Below are 14,662 nucleotides of genomic sequence, written 5' to 3' on the forward strand. Positions count from 1 at the left end.
TTTATTTTAACAATGTATAATGTGAAAGGTTTTATTCTTAGTGATGAACCCACAGAGCATTATCACCCGACTGTGCAGTTCCCCACAGCTCTATGGAGCTTTAGCATCTTTCACCCCATTGTTTTTGTTTACAGCCAATATTTTTGGTTCACTCTCACTGCTCTCATCAGCCTTGTTCCCAGCAGTGTCAGGCAGATGTTTTCAGCAAAAAGCTCTAATAAACTCACTGTACACTATCCGCCCAGCACCAGACAAAGTAAGTGACTAGCCGGTGGAAACAGTGGAGCCTGTCAACAACTAAAGAGCCAAATGTTTCCCTCCGGAATTGATGGAGGCTAAAGCAGAGCAGAGTTACATTCACCAGGTGGCCAGAAACACTACCAACTTTTTGCTAAAATGTTTGCCATATCATCCTCATAAGGTGATGTTGAAAGATCATCCATTTCATGTTTGAGCTTCTGCAACAGCTCCTCGGTGTTTAATACTGAGGATTTATTTTTTTTATACTCACTTTTGAGTCTCTAATTATAGCCTAATTTCGGCCCCTCCTGCTGCACACACATCACATCATCCAGCTGACGTAAAAGTTAACACCTCATTGTTTGTGCACTAAATGTCTGGTTTCACTACACTGGTCTGTCAAATGTTTTCCAAACATTTCTTTCGCTCTTTGCATCAGAATAAGGATTTTTCACTGTGGCTCTACAGAAGTCTCGAATCTTGGCTGCTTAGAGACGATTCAAATCACAACTGCATGTGTAATCACTACTGCTGTAGTAGGGCTTCTACATCTATCACTATCACAGAGATCCAAAAAAGGAAGTATTTGCCTTTGAGCCACAGATTTGCTCACTGTGAGGCAGCAGTGGTTAGCGCTGTCACAGGTCCCAGGGTTCAAACCCCAGAAAGGTTCACTGATGCAGCAGAATCATATCAAGCCAGTATGCCTATTTTCATTTACAACTGCAAACTTAAATAGCAGGCTGTGCAGCTGGAGGAAGCTGACAGAATCTTGTCCTCCATCCATGGATCAGTGTGTTTCAATTTATGCTTGTGCACTCTGATGTTTTGCACTTGGGTTTATTTTTCTGCCTGCGTGACTACACTGCAGCTAAAACAAAACAAGTGTGGGCACAAACAGATCTCGCACATGTTGCTGCATCTGTAGGGCAGCAAGATGACAGAGAGCAAGACTCAGGTTAGGAATTACATTACCTGTAAGGCTCAGCATGATGGGGTCATCACACAAAACAAATACACAGATGTGTGACAGTCACAGGAGCTTTAGATCTACAAAGTTCCAACAAATGGTACATGTATCCCTCCTGTATGTATCCAGTGGCACATCTCTTGCCTAAATCTGAAGAGAGTGCAGTAGCTGGGTATCATTATGCTCCCACAGTGCTTTTTGTCCCTAATTGTACCCTGTCACCCTGTGGAGAACAAATACATGAGCAACATACACAAAGGATTGTACTCGTCTGTGTGTTTTGTGCCAGAATCCTTTTGTTTCTGTAAGGAAATGATTGCAGGACGCTTTCTTGTTTTATATTACAGTGAGTTCAAACAGGGGAGGAGTAACAGACAATGAGATGTGACAGCCACAGTAGAAGTGTATGTGGACCACATACTGGAGTAGTGGTTAGACTAGGGTGTGTGTGTGTGTGTGTGTGTGTTGGGGTGTGGGTGGGTAGGTGTAGGCTGCACAAATCGGCTGCTGCTGCTCTGTTCCTGTTCCTCAGATAATGAGAGAACCTGCGACTGCAGTTTGTGCGACTGTACAATCACACTCCTGCTACTGACACACACACACACACACACACACACACACACATACACACACAAGCTGCAGGCCAGTGCAGTCTGTGTGTGTCCCAGTGTGTGAGCGGCCCTGTCTGTCTGTGTGATAATGATTCTCTAATGAGCGCTGCTGTTAGCACATTAAAGAGACAGGCTTCAGAGCCCTCCCTGCGAGTGTGTGTGTGTGTCTGTGCGTGTGTGTAACATGGAAGTTTGATTTTGTTCAGAGTAAAGTCAGTGTGAGTCTTCACCTTGTCTGTTCTTATCATAGGATAACCGTTCACAGTCCAGTACGCAGAACAGATGCATGTTCTGTGTGTGTGTGTGTGTGTGTGTGTGTGTGTGTGTGTGTGTGTGTGTGTGTGTGTGTGTGTGTGTGTGTGTGTGTGTGTGTGTGTGTGTGTGTGTGGCTGGTAGTGGGTGAGCTGACTTCCTGTGTGAGTGTGAGAGTACATATGGTTTGCCTTATATCAGACCCAATTTTCAGACTTGAAACTTGTCCCAGATAGATTTGGTTTACCCAGTTTGTTGTCACTGTTGCATTCAGTGGAAAGTAACCTAATTTGTGTCTTCATGAGGTCAATAAAATTTCTCTAGAAATGGCAAAGGTGTGTGTGTGTAAAAGAGAGATACCTTGTGTGTGTAACTCATGTTTGATACCAGTCATAAAGAAAAATGAGAAACGATGCAGTGTGTCCTGCATGCTCGCTGATGTCTCTCTGCTCAACTCCACAGTACACACATAGTGTATCCTGAGTGTGCGTGTGTTTCTGTGTCTATGTGCAGTAGGACAATAAAGAAAACCGTATTATAGGTATTGTGACTATATTTCACAGCTTTGTTGAATTTCCATCTCTGATTGGCCAGTGGTTTTGTTATTAATATTGTTAAATGTTTCATATCTGATTACATTACTTCACAGTCAACCTGTCTTAAAATCTTCAGGTCTGATACTCAAAATTGTCCTCCACATCAGCTATGGAATGTTTGGATGATTTTGGGTGAAGTGTCATTTGGTAAATATACCAGTAAATATACAGTACTAGTCAAAAGTTTGGACACACTTTCCCATTCACTTGAATGAGAAAGTGTGTCCAAACTTTTGACTGGTACTGTTTGTGAACAATTTACATTTTTCTCATGATTTATAAAATCAGCACCTTCAGGATGATGCAGACTGGCAGACTGTACAAGGTCTTCTACATATTTCTTAGGCAGAGATAATATTGTGGTTTCTATCTTTACCTCTCACTCTTGCAACAGCATTTCAGCACTGTGTTTATTTTGCTCTCTTATAATCCCAGAATTTATTCGCTGTATACATCTCCTATTATGAAATTCGTGATGATATACTGTAGCACTGCAGTTGAGAATACTGCTTGACCTCTGATTTCTAGACTATACTCAGGAATCGTACAACTCTGGGGCTGAACAAATGAATTTGGATGCAGTGCCATTTTTAATATCAGTTTCTTTAAAGCTGCACTTATCTTTTTTTTTTTTTTTTTACTAACGATAGATAAAAAGACTAAATTACAGGTGAAAGACAGAAAACTATCATCCAACTCTGCAGCTTCCCTCAGCTCTATGTAGCATTTTAGTGTCTTTCAGCTCATTGTTTTAGTTTGTTGCTTCATTCACAGCTCTCATCAACCCTGTTAAGAGCAGCTTTTTACCCTGATAAACTCACAGTGCACTACCTGTCCAGCTCCAAACCAGATAAAGTTAGCGACTAGCTGGTGAAATGGAGCATTTAGCTGCTATTGAGGCAGATATTTCTGTCAGTAGTTGTCAGAGACCAAAACAGAGCCAAAAAAAAAAAAGTGTGAATATTGGTCTTAACTTCATCAGGTGGCCATAAACATGACTGTAAATTAAACCTAATGTTGCTCCATGTCTCCTAAAATAGCATTCTCTCTCTTACACTAACATCTATTCAAGTGTATTTTTCTCTACAGGATCTGGTCCCCTAAAAGTGGTTTATTTATCATTTGTGTATGGTTGTTATTTTATAAATAAAAATGACAGAGAAGAGACAGGATGAGAGCCATCTGTCTGTGCAATTTCATCTCCAGACTTGGCCATGAAACATTCTCCCTTTTTTTTCCAGTTTAGATAGACACAAATTTTCCTACTTATCGGATAATTCAGTGACCCTTTGTGTCCTGTGTGGATTCATTATGTTTTTCCACTCATTTAGTCAGATTTGTGCTTTAATTTGTCATCCATATGTTGAATGAACAACAAAAGTCATAAACACGTATTGATTGCAACATGCTCAGTTTTTCCATCTTATCCAAAAGGCTGATCCCTTTTCCTCCTGATCCACTGTTTGTTCTTCCTTTCTCTTCTCAGATTAATTTCTTATACAGTCATTCATCAGTCTCTTTCTTGTGTTCATCTCTAGATTCTTTTTTCTCTTTTTTTTCCCTCTGTCAATTATATCCAGGAGCAGATGGTGTGCTTTGTTATATGAATGGAGCCCAACATGCTGTAATGCAGAAAAGCTTTCATTCTGGTTCTATTTTTCTCTCCCTCATGCAGTGTTGTCCAGTTCTCTGTTTCCTTCTTCTCGAATCATTTCGTGTCACTCTGCATAATCCTCATAACTGTAATTGATTTACCCAGTAACAACACAGCAAAGCTCAACTTAAAGTCCCGCTGTCTCTTATTTTCTCTCTCTCCTACCAACCTTTTGCCCCTCTGCAGCAGTACTTCACTCTCCTCATTATAACAGACGGTGTCATCAGCGATATGGACGAGACACGTCATGCCATCGTACAGGCATCTAAGCTACCTATGTCCATCATCATCATTGGCGTGGGCAACGCAGACTTTGCAGCCATGGAGTTCTTAGACGGAGACGCCAGTGTTTTGAGGTCCAACACAGGAGAGGAGGCTGTTCGGGACATTGTGCAGTTCGTTCCCTTTAGAGATTTCCGTAATGTGAGTATTGGTCTCAAGCTGTTAGAAAATGGATACCAGGGGGATGACACGCATACATTTAAAAAAAAAAAAAAAAGAGAAAGAAAAGAAGTAGAACTGCTTCAAGTACTAAATGGTTGAGGTGTGCTCAGTTTAGATTGGTGCCAGGTAAGTTGTTAAGTCTTTGACTACATACTTCAATTATACATACATACATACATTAAAATTCTTTTAAGACTTATTGCACTGTGTCTTAAATACACACATACTTTACAGTACTATATATATAAAAACTTAGCACAAAAAGTAAGGAAATTTGTGTTTGGTAGATTATTTCTTTGTTGTAACAATGCTTCTTCGCAATAAATCTTATATTGTTGGAAAGCCTGTTTATTTCCCTTTTAAATGATGCCACATTTGTAAGGAACATGCATTTGTTGGATGAGCAGCAGAGCTGAGTATGTGGGTTGCGCCCATGAAAAATATGCCAAATCTTCTCTGCCAATGCCAAACAGCTTATTCTGCCATTGATTCTTGTTTGGTGGATTGGATGATTGAAGTTTGAAGAAACAAGACATATTGGCAATTTAAAAATGTATTCATTTAACAAACAGGAGCTCAGTAGCGTTTGGAAGAACCATACACAGCCACAACAGCCTGGTACCTCCTCCTCATACTGGTCACACACTGCTGTGGGATGGCATCCCATTCTTCAACCAGCATTTGTCACAAGTCAGCCAATGTAGTTGTGTTGGTCACTCTGGCACGAATAGCACGCCCAAGCTGATCCCACAGGTGTTCAATGGGGTTGAGGTCAGGACTGCTGGCAGGCCATTCCATCCTCTCCACTCCCAAATTCTGGAGGTAGTCTCTGATAAACCCCGCTCGGTGGGGGCGAGCATTGTCATCTGGGAGGATAGAGTTCAGTCCCAGACTGTCGAGATATGAGATTCCCACTGGTTGCAGAATCTCATCTTGATATTTCTGTACATTGAGATTGCCTCCAACGATGACAAGCCTCGTTTTTCCAGTGAGGGAGATGCCGCCCCACACCATCACACTGCCTCCACCAAAAGATGTTACTCTATCGATGCAACAATCAGCATAGCGTTCTCCGCGTCTTCTCCACACTTTGACCCTACGATCCAACTGCTGTAGGCAGAATATGGACTCATCGCTGAACATAACATTCCTCCACATGTTCAGGTTCCAGTGCACGTGTTGCCGACCCCAGCAGAAACGGGCTTGACGGTGAAGGGCAGTCATGGCAGGCCTCCTGGCAGCCCTATGAGACCGGAGATTGGCTGCGTGCAGTCTGTTCCGGATTGTCTGGGCAGTGAGCCGTCGGCCATATCGTCCTGCAAACCTTGACTGTAAATCTGTAGAAGACAGCCTACAGTACTTAAGTACTGACAGGGTGAGGAAACGGTCTTCTTGGGGTGTCATCTTCTTGGGACACCCACTTCGCGGCCTGTCACTGACATCCCATTATGGAACTTGGCCTTCACTTTTGAGATGGTACTAGGGCTCACTCCAAATAATGCCGTAACTTGGTTTTGCGGAACACCAGCTTGAAGTTGCCCTATTGCATGGGCCCTATCCAGATCAGTCAAACGTGGCATGCCGATTCTTGGAGCAGACACCTACTGACCACTGTAGCAGGGCCAATGCTCACAGGTGCAAGCAAACAGCAAAATAAGCTGTTTGGCATTGGCAGAGAAGATTTGGCATATTTTTCATGGGTGCAGCCCACATACTCAGCTCTGCTGCTCATCCCATGTTCCTTACAAAAGTGGCACCATTTAAAAGGGAAATAAACAGACTTTCCAACAATATAAGATTTATTGCCAAGAAGCATTGTTACAACAAAGAAATAATCTACCAAACACAAATTTCCTTACTTTTTATGCTAAGTTTATATACAGACACGTAGAAAAAGTCCAGTCTGAGGTATCCTTGTTCGCTCAAATGGCCGTAGCTATCCTCAAATCATGTATGAGCGTCACAGTAGCTGTTCAGATCATTTATTGGTTCTTTTGCTGCACTGAATTCCTTCAAAACTTGTTTCTATAGCAGAGAAGTGCTCTTCCATCGAAATGAACTGAATTAAAGCCCCTGAAAACTTGGATTCAAAAAAATTAAAGTATAACGTAAAACATATATTTACTAGAAGCTTAATACTCATCTAATCCATTTCATCAGGACTGTGTGGATATGATTTTGATCAGATGTGATTGACAGTGGCCTGGCAACTTTAGCAAACAACCTCACAACTGTCATCAGATTCTGATTCAAATGTTGCTACATAGTGACTGCTGCATGCAAATACACATTTTTGTCAGTTCCTGTTCATTTCAAACCAGTGACAAGAGTTCAGACAAAACAACACGGACAGAAATAACCAAAACTGATGTAAGCTTGGCAGACACTCGAGTTCATGTAGGATCCTATCACCAGTAGTGAGCATAAATGTGTTTCTATCCAGTGGTGTTTCTCAGTCAAAGTCCCAGAGGTGAAAGAATTTGCTATATCCTTCACTTAGGTAAATATCAATGCCATAATTAAAAGTATTTAAATTTATTTTAGTAAAAGTAGAATATTTACATCACAATGCACTTCAATATTTGAATGTTTCCTTTTGAAGTGATACATGAAAATAATGTTGTACGCACAGCCTTAATCTCTAAAAAGTATTTGAGTTTCTTGTTTTCTCAATGCTCCATGTTTAAGTTTAAACCATGAAGCGGAAATAATCTAGATTTTTACGATAATGGATCAAATGACTAACTCTGACTGACTGTGTAGGTTCTCTCAGCTCTACAGAAAGCAAACAAGCTCTAAAAATCCTTTTGCAGACAGTTAGCAACTAGCTGGTGAACATAGTGGAGCTTTTAGCAGCTAAAGAGTCAAATATTTCCCTCAGGAGTTAGTGGAGACCAAAACAGTATAAACTCTTGAGAAATTGAAGTGCTCAAAAATGAGCACTTAACATTTTTAATTCAGTAACACACTTGAACTTTATAACTCTTAAGTGTCGAAATATGTTGAAACATGAATACTCAGAACATACACAATACTGTCCCTTCACCATGAAGAGACTTTCTGGTGGATCAGCCACAGAGTTTAATCTGCAGAGTCAGTTTGACTCCATCTTAGTTCTGCAGTGGAGGCATTACCTAATGACATGATGTCATGCTGTCTGAGTGTGAATGTGTTACCAAATGGCAGCCTGTTGCTGCTCAGATTGTAGCTACTCACACACCACAACATGCAGGGTCTGCTAGATGAGTATAGCTGCTTGCTTATCTCAGACTCAACAGAGACACTGTGAGCATGTGTGTGTGATGTGATGTGCTGATGAGCATACTTGGAGGCAAAAGTGTTCATGTGAATGTTCATACATGTGTGCCGTAGGTAAGCACACAGGTTAATTAGAGTGTGTACGTTTGTGCACTCGCTGCATTTTTGTTTTGTTTTCTTGTCATTTTTGTATAGTGTGTGTGTGTGTGTGTGTGTGTGTGTGGGCTGGTGGGGGGCGAGCTGACTTCCTCTGTAGTGGGAGGAACAGACAGTGTTGGCTGGCTTCACTCCAGTTTGTTGGTGGGAGGGTGAGAGTGAGAGACAGCAAAAGACAGAATAGAGAAGAAGAGGGAGGCATGAAGCTGAGACAGACGAAACGTAATAATGAGAGTGATCTGAAATGATGAGCTGTTGCTAACTTCTTTTACAAAGTATTATCTTCATAAAGTTGGTATAGTTGTGGTGATTAGATACTCCGAATGTTAGTAGCTGTTGTAAGAGAATTCATCTAATTTATGACACGAAAACAGAGACCAAGCACAGTGAGTTGAGTCTTCTGCAAGGTTTCTATTTAAATCAGAAAGGCCAATATATCAGCAGATATTAGTTAATTACAGATATATTGGTATTGTTGTAAATATGTCTGTCCATAAGTAACAAGAAATGTCAGTACAGAAATGCTTAAGAAAGATTTGTTTCTTTCATTTAAAAATAGTGTTGCTGTTATACAGACGGGTGACAAATTAAAGGAAAAACTGTTACAGGTCTGAATGCTTGGCCCCTACAGTGGGGGGATCTGGTGGCTCTGTTATGCTTTGGGGGGCATTTTGCTGGCATGATTTGGGTCCACTTGTCCCCTTAGAGGGAAGGGTCACCGTGAATCAATACAAAGTTGTTCTGAGTGATCACCTTTATCCTATGATGAAACATTTCTATCCTGATGGGAGTGGTCTCTTCCAGGATGACAATGCCCCAATTCACAGGGAACAAGGGGTCACTGAATGGTTTGATGAGTATGAAAATGATGTGAATCATATGCTATGACTTTCGCAGTCACTAGATCTCAACCCAGTTGGAAGATTTTGGACTGACGTGTTAGACAGCGCTCTCCACCACCATCATTAAAACACCGAATGAGGGAATATCTTTTTGAAGAATGGTGTTCATCCCTCCTCTTTCAAAAAGATGTTCCCTCATTTGATGATGGTGGTGGAGAGCGCTGTCTAACACATCAGTCCAAAATCTCCCATAGCTGTCCAAACAAGTCATTCAGGGGGGGTTGTGGCGCTCAAAAAATCTATTCACCATTTTACAACTGTTCCTTTTCCCATGATTGTGTGCGGTAAAAATGCTTTTTGGGCCCCTGTAGGACCCGGCAGTTGTAATTACACAGTTTGGCTACTGTATCAAATTGGCTTCAAAGCCTGGCGCACTTCCTGGGGGCTTGGCGCTACTGAGCTACTTTATAGGAATGAGCGGGGCCCCACCTCCGACACTGTATCCAGTTCTCTTCATACATCTATGGATCAAACACATCAGACAAAAACAAAATATGAAGAAGCCTTCTGTCCTCTCAGGTTTACTGTCAAAGAAGTGGGATAACCTCAGGAACCTGGGATAACTGTGTCTTTTCTGTGTAAAAGCACTTTAACTTTTAGCATTTTTCATTTTCACAGCAGAAGCATGCACAAAATTTTTTAAAAAAAAAAAGCACTATATGTTCTAGATATAATCTCATGAAATACAACTTAGCCACATAGTAAGTGGACACCTGAACATTACAATCAACTGATTGCCTGCTGGCTTTCTACAACATTTTGGAACCAGGCTGCAGGGATTTGCTGCCATTCAGCCACAAGAGCATTAGTGAGATCCAACAGTGGTATTGGGTGCTGTTTGAGTTGCAATTCATCCCTGAGGTCCGGGTTCTGTACAAGTGCAGTCAAGCTCTTCTGCACTAAACTGGGAAACACGTTTCTTTAAGGACCTGGCTTTGTGCACAAGGGTGTCATGCTGAAAAGGAAAGAGCCGTCCACAAACTGTTGCTGCAAAGTTGGAATCACTGTTGATCTTTCAGTGGATATAAGGGGCCTGACCCAAATCATGACTACACTGGAAAAGTCAAAGCAGGGCCAAACTAGTATTTCAGTCTTTTTAAGCCTTTGTTTTGCTCCATGCTTTTGTTTCTGTAAAGGTTAATGTGCTTTCTTGTTCTCTTTCTCTGTCAGGCACCCAAGGAGACCCTCGCCAAGTCAGTCCTGGCCGAGCTGCCTCAGCAGGTCACCCAATACTTTAAACAGCGGAATCTACCACCCGCCAACACAGCACCGGAGTGAAATGACCTGAAGACAGTAGCCCACATGCTGTACAATAGCCCAACAAAACCTTTCTTCTCTTTTACGGCAGAAAGTGTGTGTATATAAACTGTGAACAAAAAAGAGTTGCGAGAGAAAAAAAATTTGAAGAAATCCCTGCCATTATGTTCGCAAAGTTTTTACTGGTTAAAGAATGTTAGATCAATATCCAGTGTGAATCCATCAGAAGTGATATTTTGTGTTTGTTAAAGCTTTCCAGAGCTGTGATGATAATGTTTATGAGGCTTTGCATGTCCACAGTGATGGCAGGTGTCTCCAAATGATATGAATATGCAGGTGAAACACTGGTCTGTTTTTAGAGGACTGAAAAAAACCTTGATTAATCAAGGTGTAGATTTTTTTTTTTTTTTGCTTTTTGCATGTGTGTGTCTTGTGATTGATACCATGTGATACATACAACTCTTTGGTGTGCATCCCCCCCCAAGCCGAAATATATCAGTGGTTGAATCCCCTTCCCGTTCGTCGTATGGATCCTCTTCAGGCAGCAGATCAGATGAAGGCTGTTTGCTTTTGTGCTCACGTGTTGCAGACTCACAGACTGAACCTGAACATGGCACTATTTCTTCACCCCTGCTCCTTCGCCAGGGGAGGTTTTCATTTTAAAGTTTGGTCACCAGTCGTCTTCAGAGGCGGGTTTAATGCTCCACTATGCTTATTTGATTCAAGAGGACGGAATCAGATGGAGGACAAGGCTGCAATGGCAGCTGTAGCACTAACACAGGATAGATGTGGGATACTGTGTGAACTCATTTGGCAGTACTGCTGTTAAATATGGGGCCATTTTGCTAGCTTTTGCAAAATTATTGTATTTCTTATGACTTCAGTTCATCCTGCATGTTGCCAATATCTACTCACTGTTTACAAACTGATGCTGATGATCACAAACGCATGATTTATTTTTTTTCAAATGATGTATTTATCGAGATTTTGTAAATATTTGAATGAGTTCTATTTAAAGAGAAGGAAGTGTTATATAAAAAAAAATAGCAAAGAAATATCAGAGAAGGCTGTTACTGCGAGTTTACCCGAGTGGAAGCAGAAGAGGAGTTTCTGATATGCATATATATCGAATGTATATTTATATGATGCTGTTCATGTTTCTGACATGTTTTTAATGTACTTTTTATGCAGTGCGGAGTTGTGTACTTATACTACTACGTGTATTGCTGTGCATCTTTGTACTAAATGTGTTGCTATTCATTTTATAATATTGTGTCTTTGTCCATACTCAGGTTAATAAACTGAACGAAATGTCTCATGTCCTCTGTGTCTGTGGATGTAAGAGAAGAAATAGAGGGGTGGGTGGTGAAAAAAAACCTGCTCGCACCAGGTCTGTTTTTAAGTCCACATGACTCAGCTCTCATTTTTTTTGGTGACTGAAAAGATCAACACAGCTGGTTAATCAGAGTGAACAGAGCAAATTCAGCTTATACAAAATGTGGCATTTAAGAAACTTAATTTAAGAAATTTAAGGAAATTCAGTCCACATTTCATCCTCATCACACTTCCAACATTTTTAGGCAGTATGTGGATTTCTTGTTCTGGTTTAGTGCTGCTGCCTTTGGCACAACCCATCTTCAACAAGCTGTAATAATTGTCAGATTGGAAAAAAAAAAACATGGCTGCTGGGGACTGATTTTCATCTTAAATGCTTGTGTTTGGTGCCTCAAAGCTCAAATCCTGAACTGATATTTTCTTTTTTGTATGTTGGTTATATTATTTGTTGTCATAGCAACTACTTTCACAGCTACACCAGTGATACAGAGCTTTATCTGTCGGTTAAACTGAGAAACCCGAAACGGCTGCCTAAATGATGTCAGTGAACTGTCCTCAGACAAACTGAAATGCTTGTTACTGGCCACAAACACAAGATAAATTTATCTTCTAGACTCATGAGTACACTGTTTACAAAGGCTTAGACTCCCTCTCAAACCTTGAGCCACACAGTTACAAAGAGAATTACAAACAGACTGCCTATGTTGTTTAATGATACTGCCAGACTTAACACTTTGATATCATCTCACCTGGACTGCCAACCAGTTTTTTCCCATCTCAATCAGTGAACTGAACTCAGCTTCAGATGCACAATTCTCCTGCCAAGGTTTTAATAGGGACTGAACAGACATCCAAGAATCCAATTACACAAATTAGTTCTGATCTAGTGCAATTTTACACATTAATTTTATGGCCCATGTAGGTCTCGCTCCAAGATACATCTCAAATCTTATAAGCCCTAACAAACTGGCAAAGCCCTCTATAGGTGTTTGTGAAGAATCAGCAATTTTTACAAGCATTCATCTCTCCCACCCTATTTAAGAGGCTTAGAGAGGCATATCAAGAGGCATCTTTCAAACCTGTTAAAACTAACTTGAAAAAAGGTTTTGTATGATGTATTTTGTACTTCAGTACTTAAGCCCACTGAGCTGGAACAGTATTATTATTGTTGCCTCACATACTTGGGCCTGGTGGGTGGAGTCTGGTTGTCAACTCACCTGGACTGACAGGCTAGTCTACACAAGGCAGACAGACAGACACACAACCCCCCCCCCCCCCCCCCCCCCCCCCCACCCCCAGCTCCCACCCTGCTCTATTTTCTTGTGTTTTTGTCCTTCATTGAATTTTGCCTTACATTAATGAAATGTTTAGTCTACAGAGGTCAGAATTAGGCGTGTTGCAGCACCAATACCTGTCATACTGTCCCTATGCACTGTCACATAAATGCTTTCTTTAAGCTTTACCGCATACATGACACACTGCTTGTGGCGCATACTCAGTACTTTCTTCTTCTTCTTCTTCCTCATCCAGTCGTTCCCACCCAGGCTTTAAGATCCCAACAGGTCCCAAGGTAAATCTGAGGGATCAATACATGTTTTCTGACTAGTCTCTAGCTTTGCCTTTTGCGCTGTACAGTACTAGATACTTTTACCTCTTCTTGCCGCCAATCCTTCAAATGAAACAAATGAAATGGAAGAATCGTTGATGCTCATTAATCATAATTTCTGCCCACATGGACCATTTAAAGATAGATTCACAGTTTTTCCTGTCTTAAAACAACAGTCAGGAGCCTGAATGGACACTGAAATAGGTTTTTCTTGCTGTAATTATTCCTCCTGTTCATACTGATTATTAGAAGATCCCTTCATAATGCACTTTCAATATAAGTGATGGGGATAAAATCCACAGCCTTCTTTTTGTTTAAAATGTATTCATAGGTTTATCTGAAGGTAATGAGGTTTCAGTCATCCAAATGAGCCATATCAGGTGGATATCATTCAGAGTTCACAATTGTCTTTTTTGGACCAAATCCCATCTTTTTGTGACTATCCTTCCACTGCAGCTCAACAGGAAAACACAGAAGGGGAATTTGATACAAAAAAGTAATTTTGGAAGATACTTTATTTGTCTGACTTAGACTGCTGAAGCTTTGTATTAACTTCAGATAAACTTTTAAATAAACTTTTGCATGAATCAAGGACTGTGGATTTTGTTACCCGTCACTTACCTTCAAAGTGCCTGATTAAGGAAGAGATCTTCTAATGGTAAGTATAATAAATGATAATGCATTTTATTTTTACCGCATTTTCATTCATAGTGAAACTCAAAGTGCTACAGTATTAATAACATAGAACACATGATGTAAAAAAAATAGTAATGAATTAAGATGAAAAAGGCTTCCTGAATAGAAACATTTTTAGGCATTTTTTTTTTAAGAGTTTAGGGTCTGTGCTGCCCTCAGATGAATCTGGTGTGGAGTGCCAATAAGGAGAGCTTCAGTTTTGCTGCTGTTTAACTGGAGTAAATTTGTGTTCATCCAGTGCTTTACCTCCTGATGCATGACATGGCTGCAGAAGGACTTTTTGATGTACAGCTGGGTATCATCAGCATAGTGATGAAAAGACATCCCATGTCTGCTGATAACATGTCCAAGGGCGAGCATGTACAGGGTAAACAGGATAGGGCTGAGAACCGATCCTTATGGAACACCACAGGTGAGAGGGACAATCTAGACCTGCATCCTTCCAGTGAGTCCTTACAGAAAGGTACGGCAGGAATGATTACAGCGAGCAAAGCCTGTTTCAATGTTCTTGTGGGCACCTGACTATTGTTTTAAGACAGACTTAAAAAATCGTGAACCTAACCTTTAAGAGGTCAGATGTAGACTTCATCACAATCCGAAGCGGCTAAGAACCACTAACCCAAGGAAGTGGTATCTGCTGGTGCCTAATGAGTACCAGACCAAAAAAAGTTGAATTAATGCACTG

The 14,662-nt window shown here is 40.9% G+C and overlaps 1 protein-coding gene across 2 annotated transcripts in view; it reads left to right on the forward strand.

The window, feature by feature from the left end:
- Positions 1-11,638, forward strand: part of cpne2 (copine II) — a 47,917-nt gene extending 36,279 nt beyond the window's left edge. For both annotated transcript variants that reach the window (XM_042412514.1, XM_042412515.1), the window contains 2 exons: positions 4,510-4,746; positions 10,254-11,638. In XM_042412514.1, coding sequence (XP_042268448.1) covers positions 4,510-4,746; positions 10,254-10,361 — 345 coding nt within the window. In that variant the 3' untranslated portion in view covers positions 10,362-11,638. The remainder of the gene's footprint in view (positions 1-4,509; positions 4,747-10,253) is intronic.
- Positions 11,639-14,662: the final 3,024 nt, after the last annotated feature.

Source organism: Thunnus maccoyii, chromosome 5, assembly GCF_910596095.1.
Source record: "Thunnus maccoyii chromosome 5, fThuMac1.1, whole genome shotgun sequence".
In the NCBI taxonomy this organism is placed as follows: domain Eukaryota; kingdom Metazoa; phylum Chordata; class Actinopteri; order Scombriformes; family Scombridae; genus Thunnus; species Thunnus maccoyii.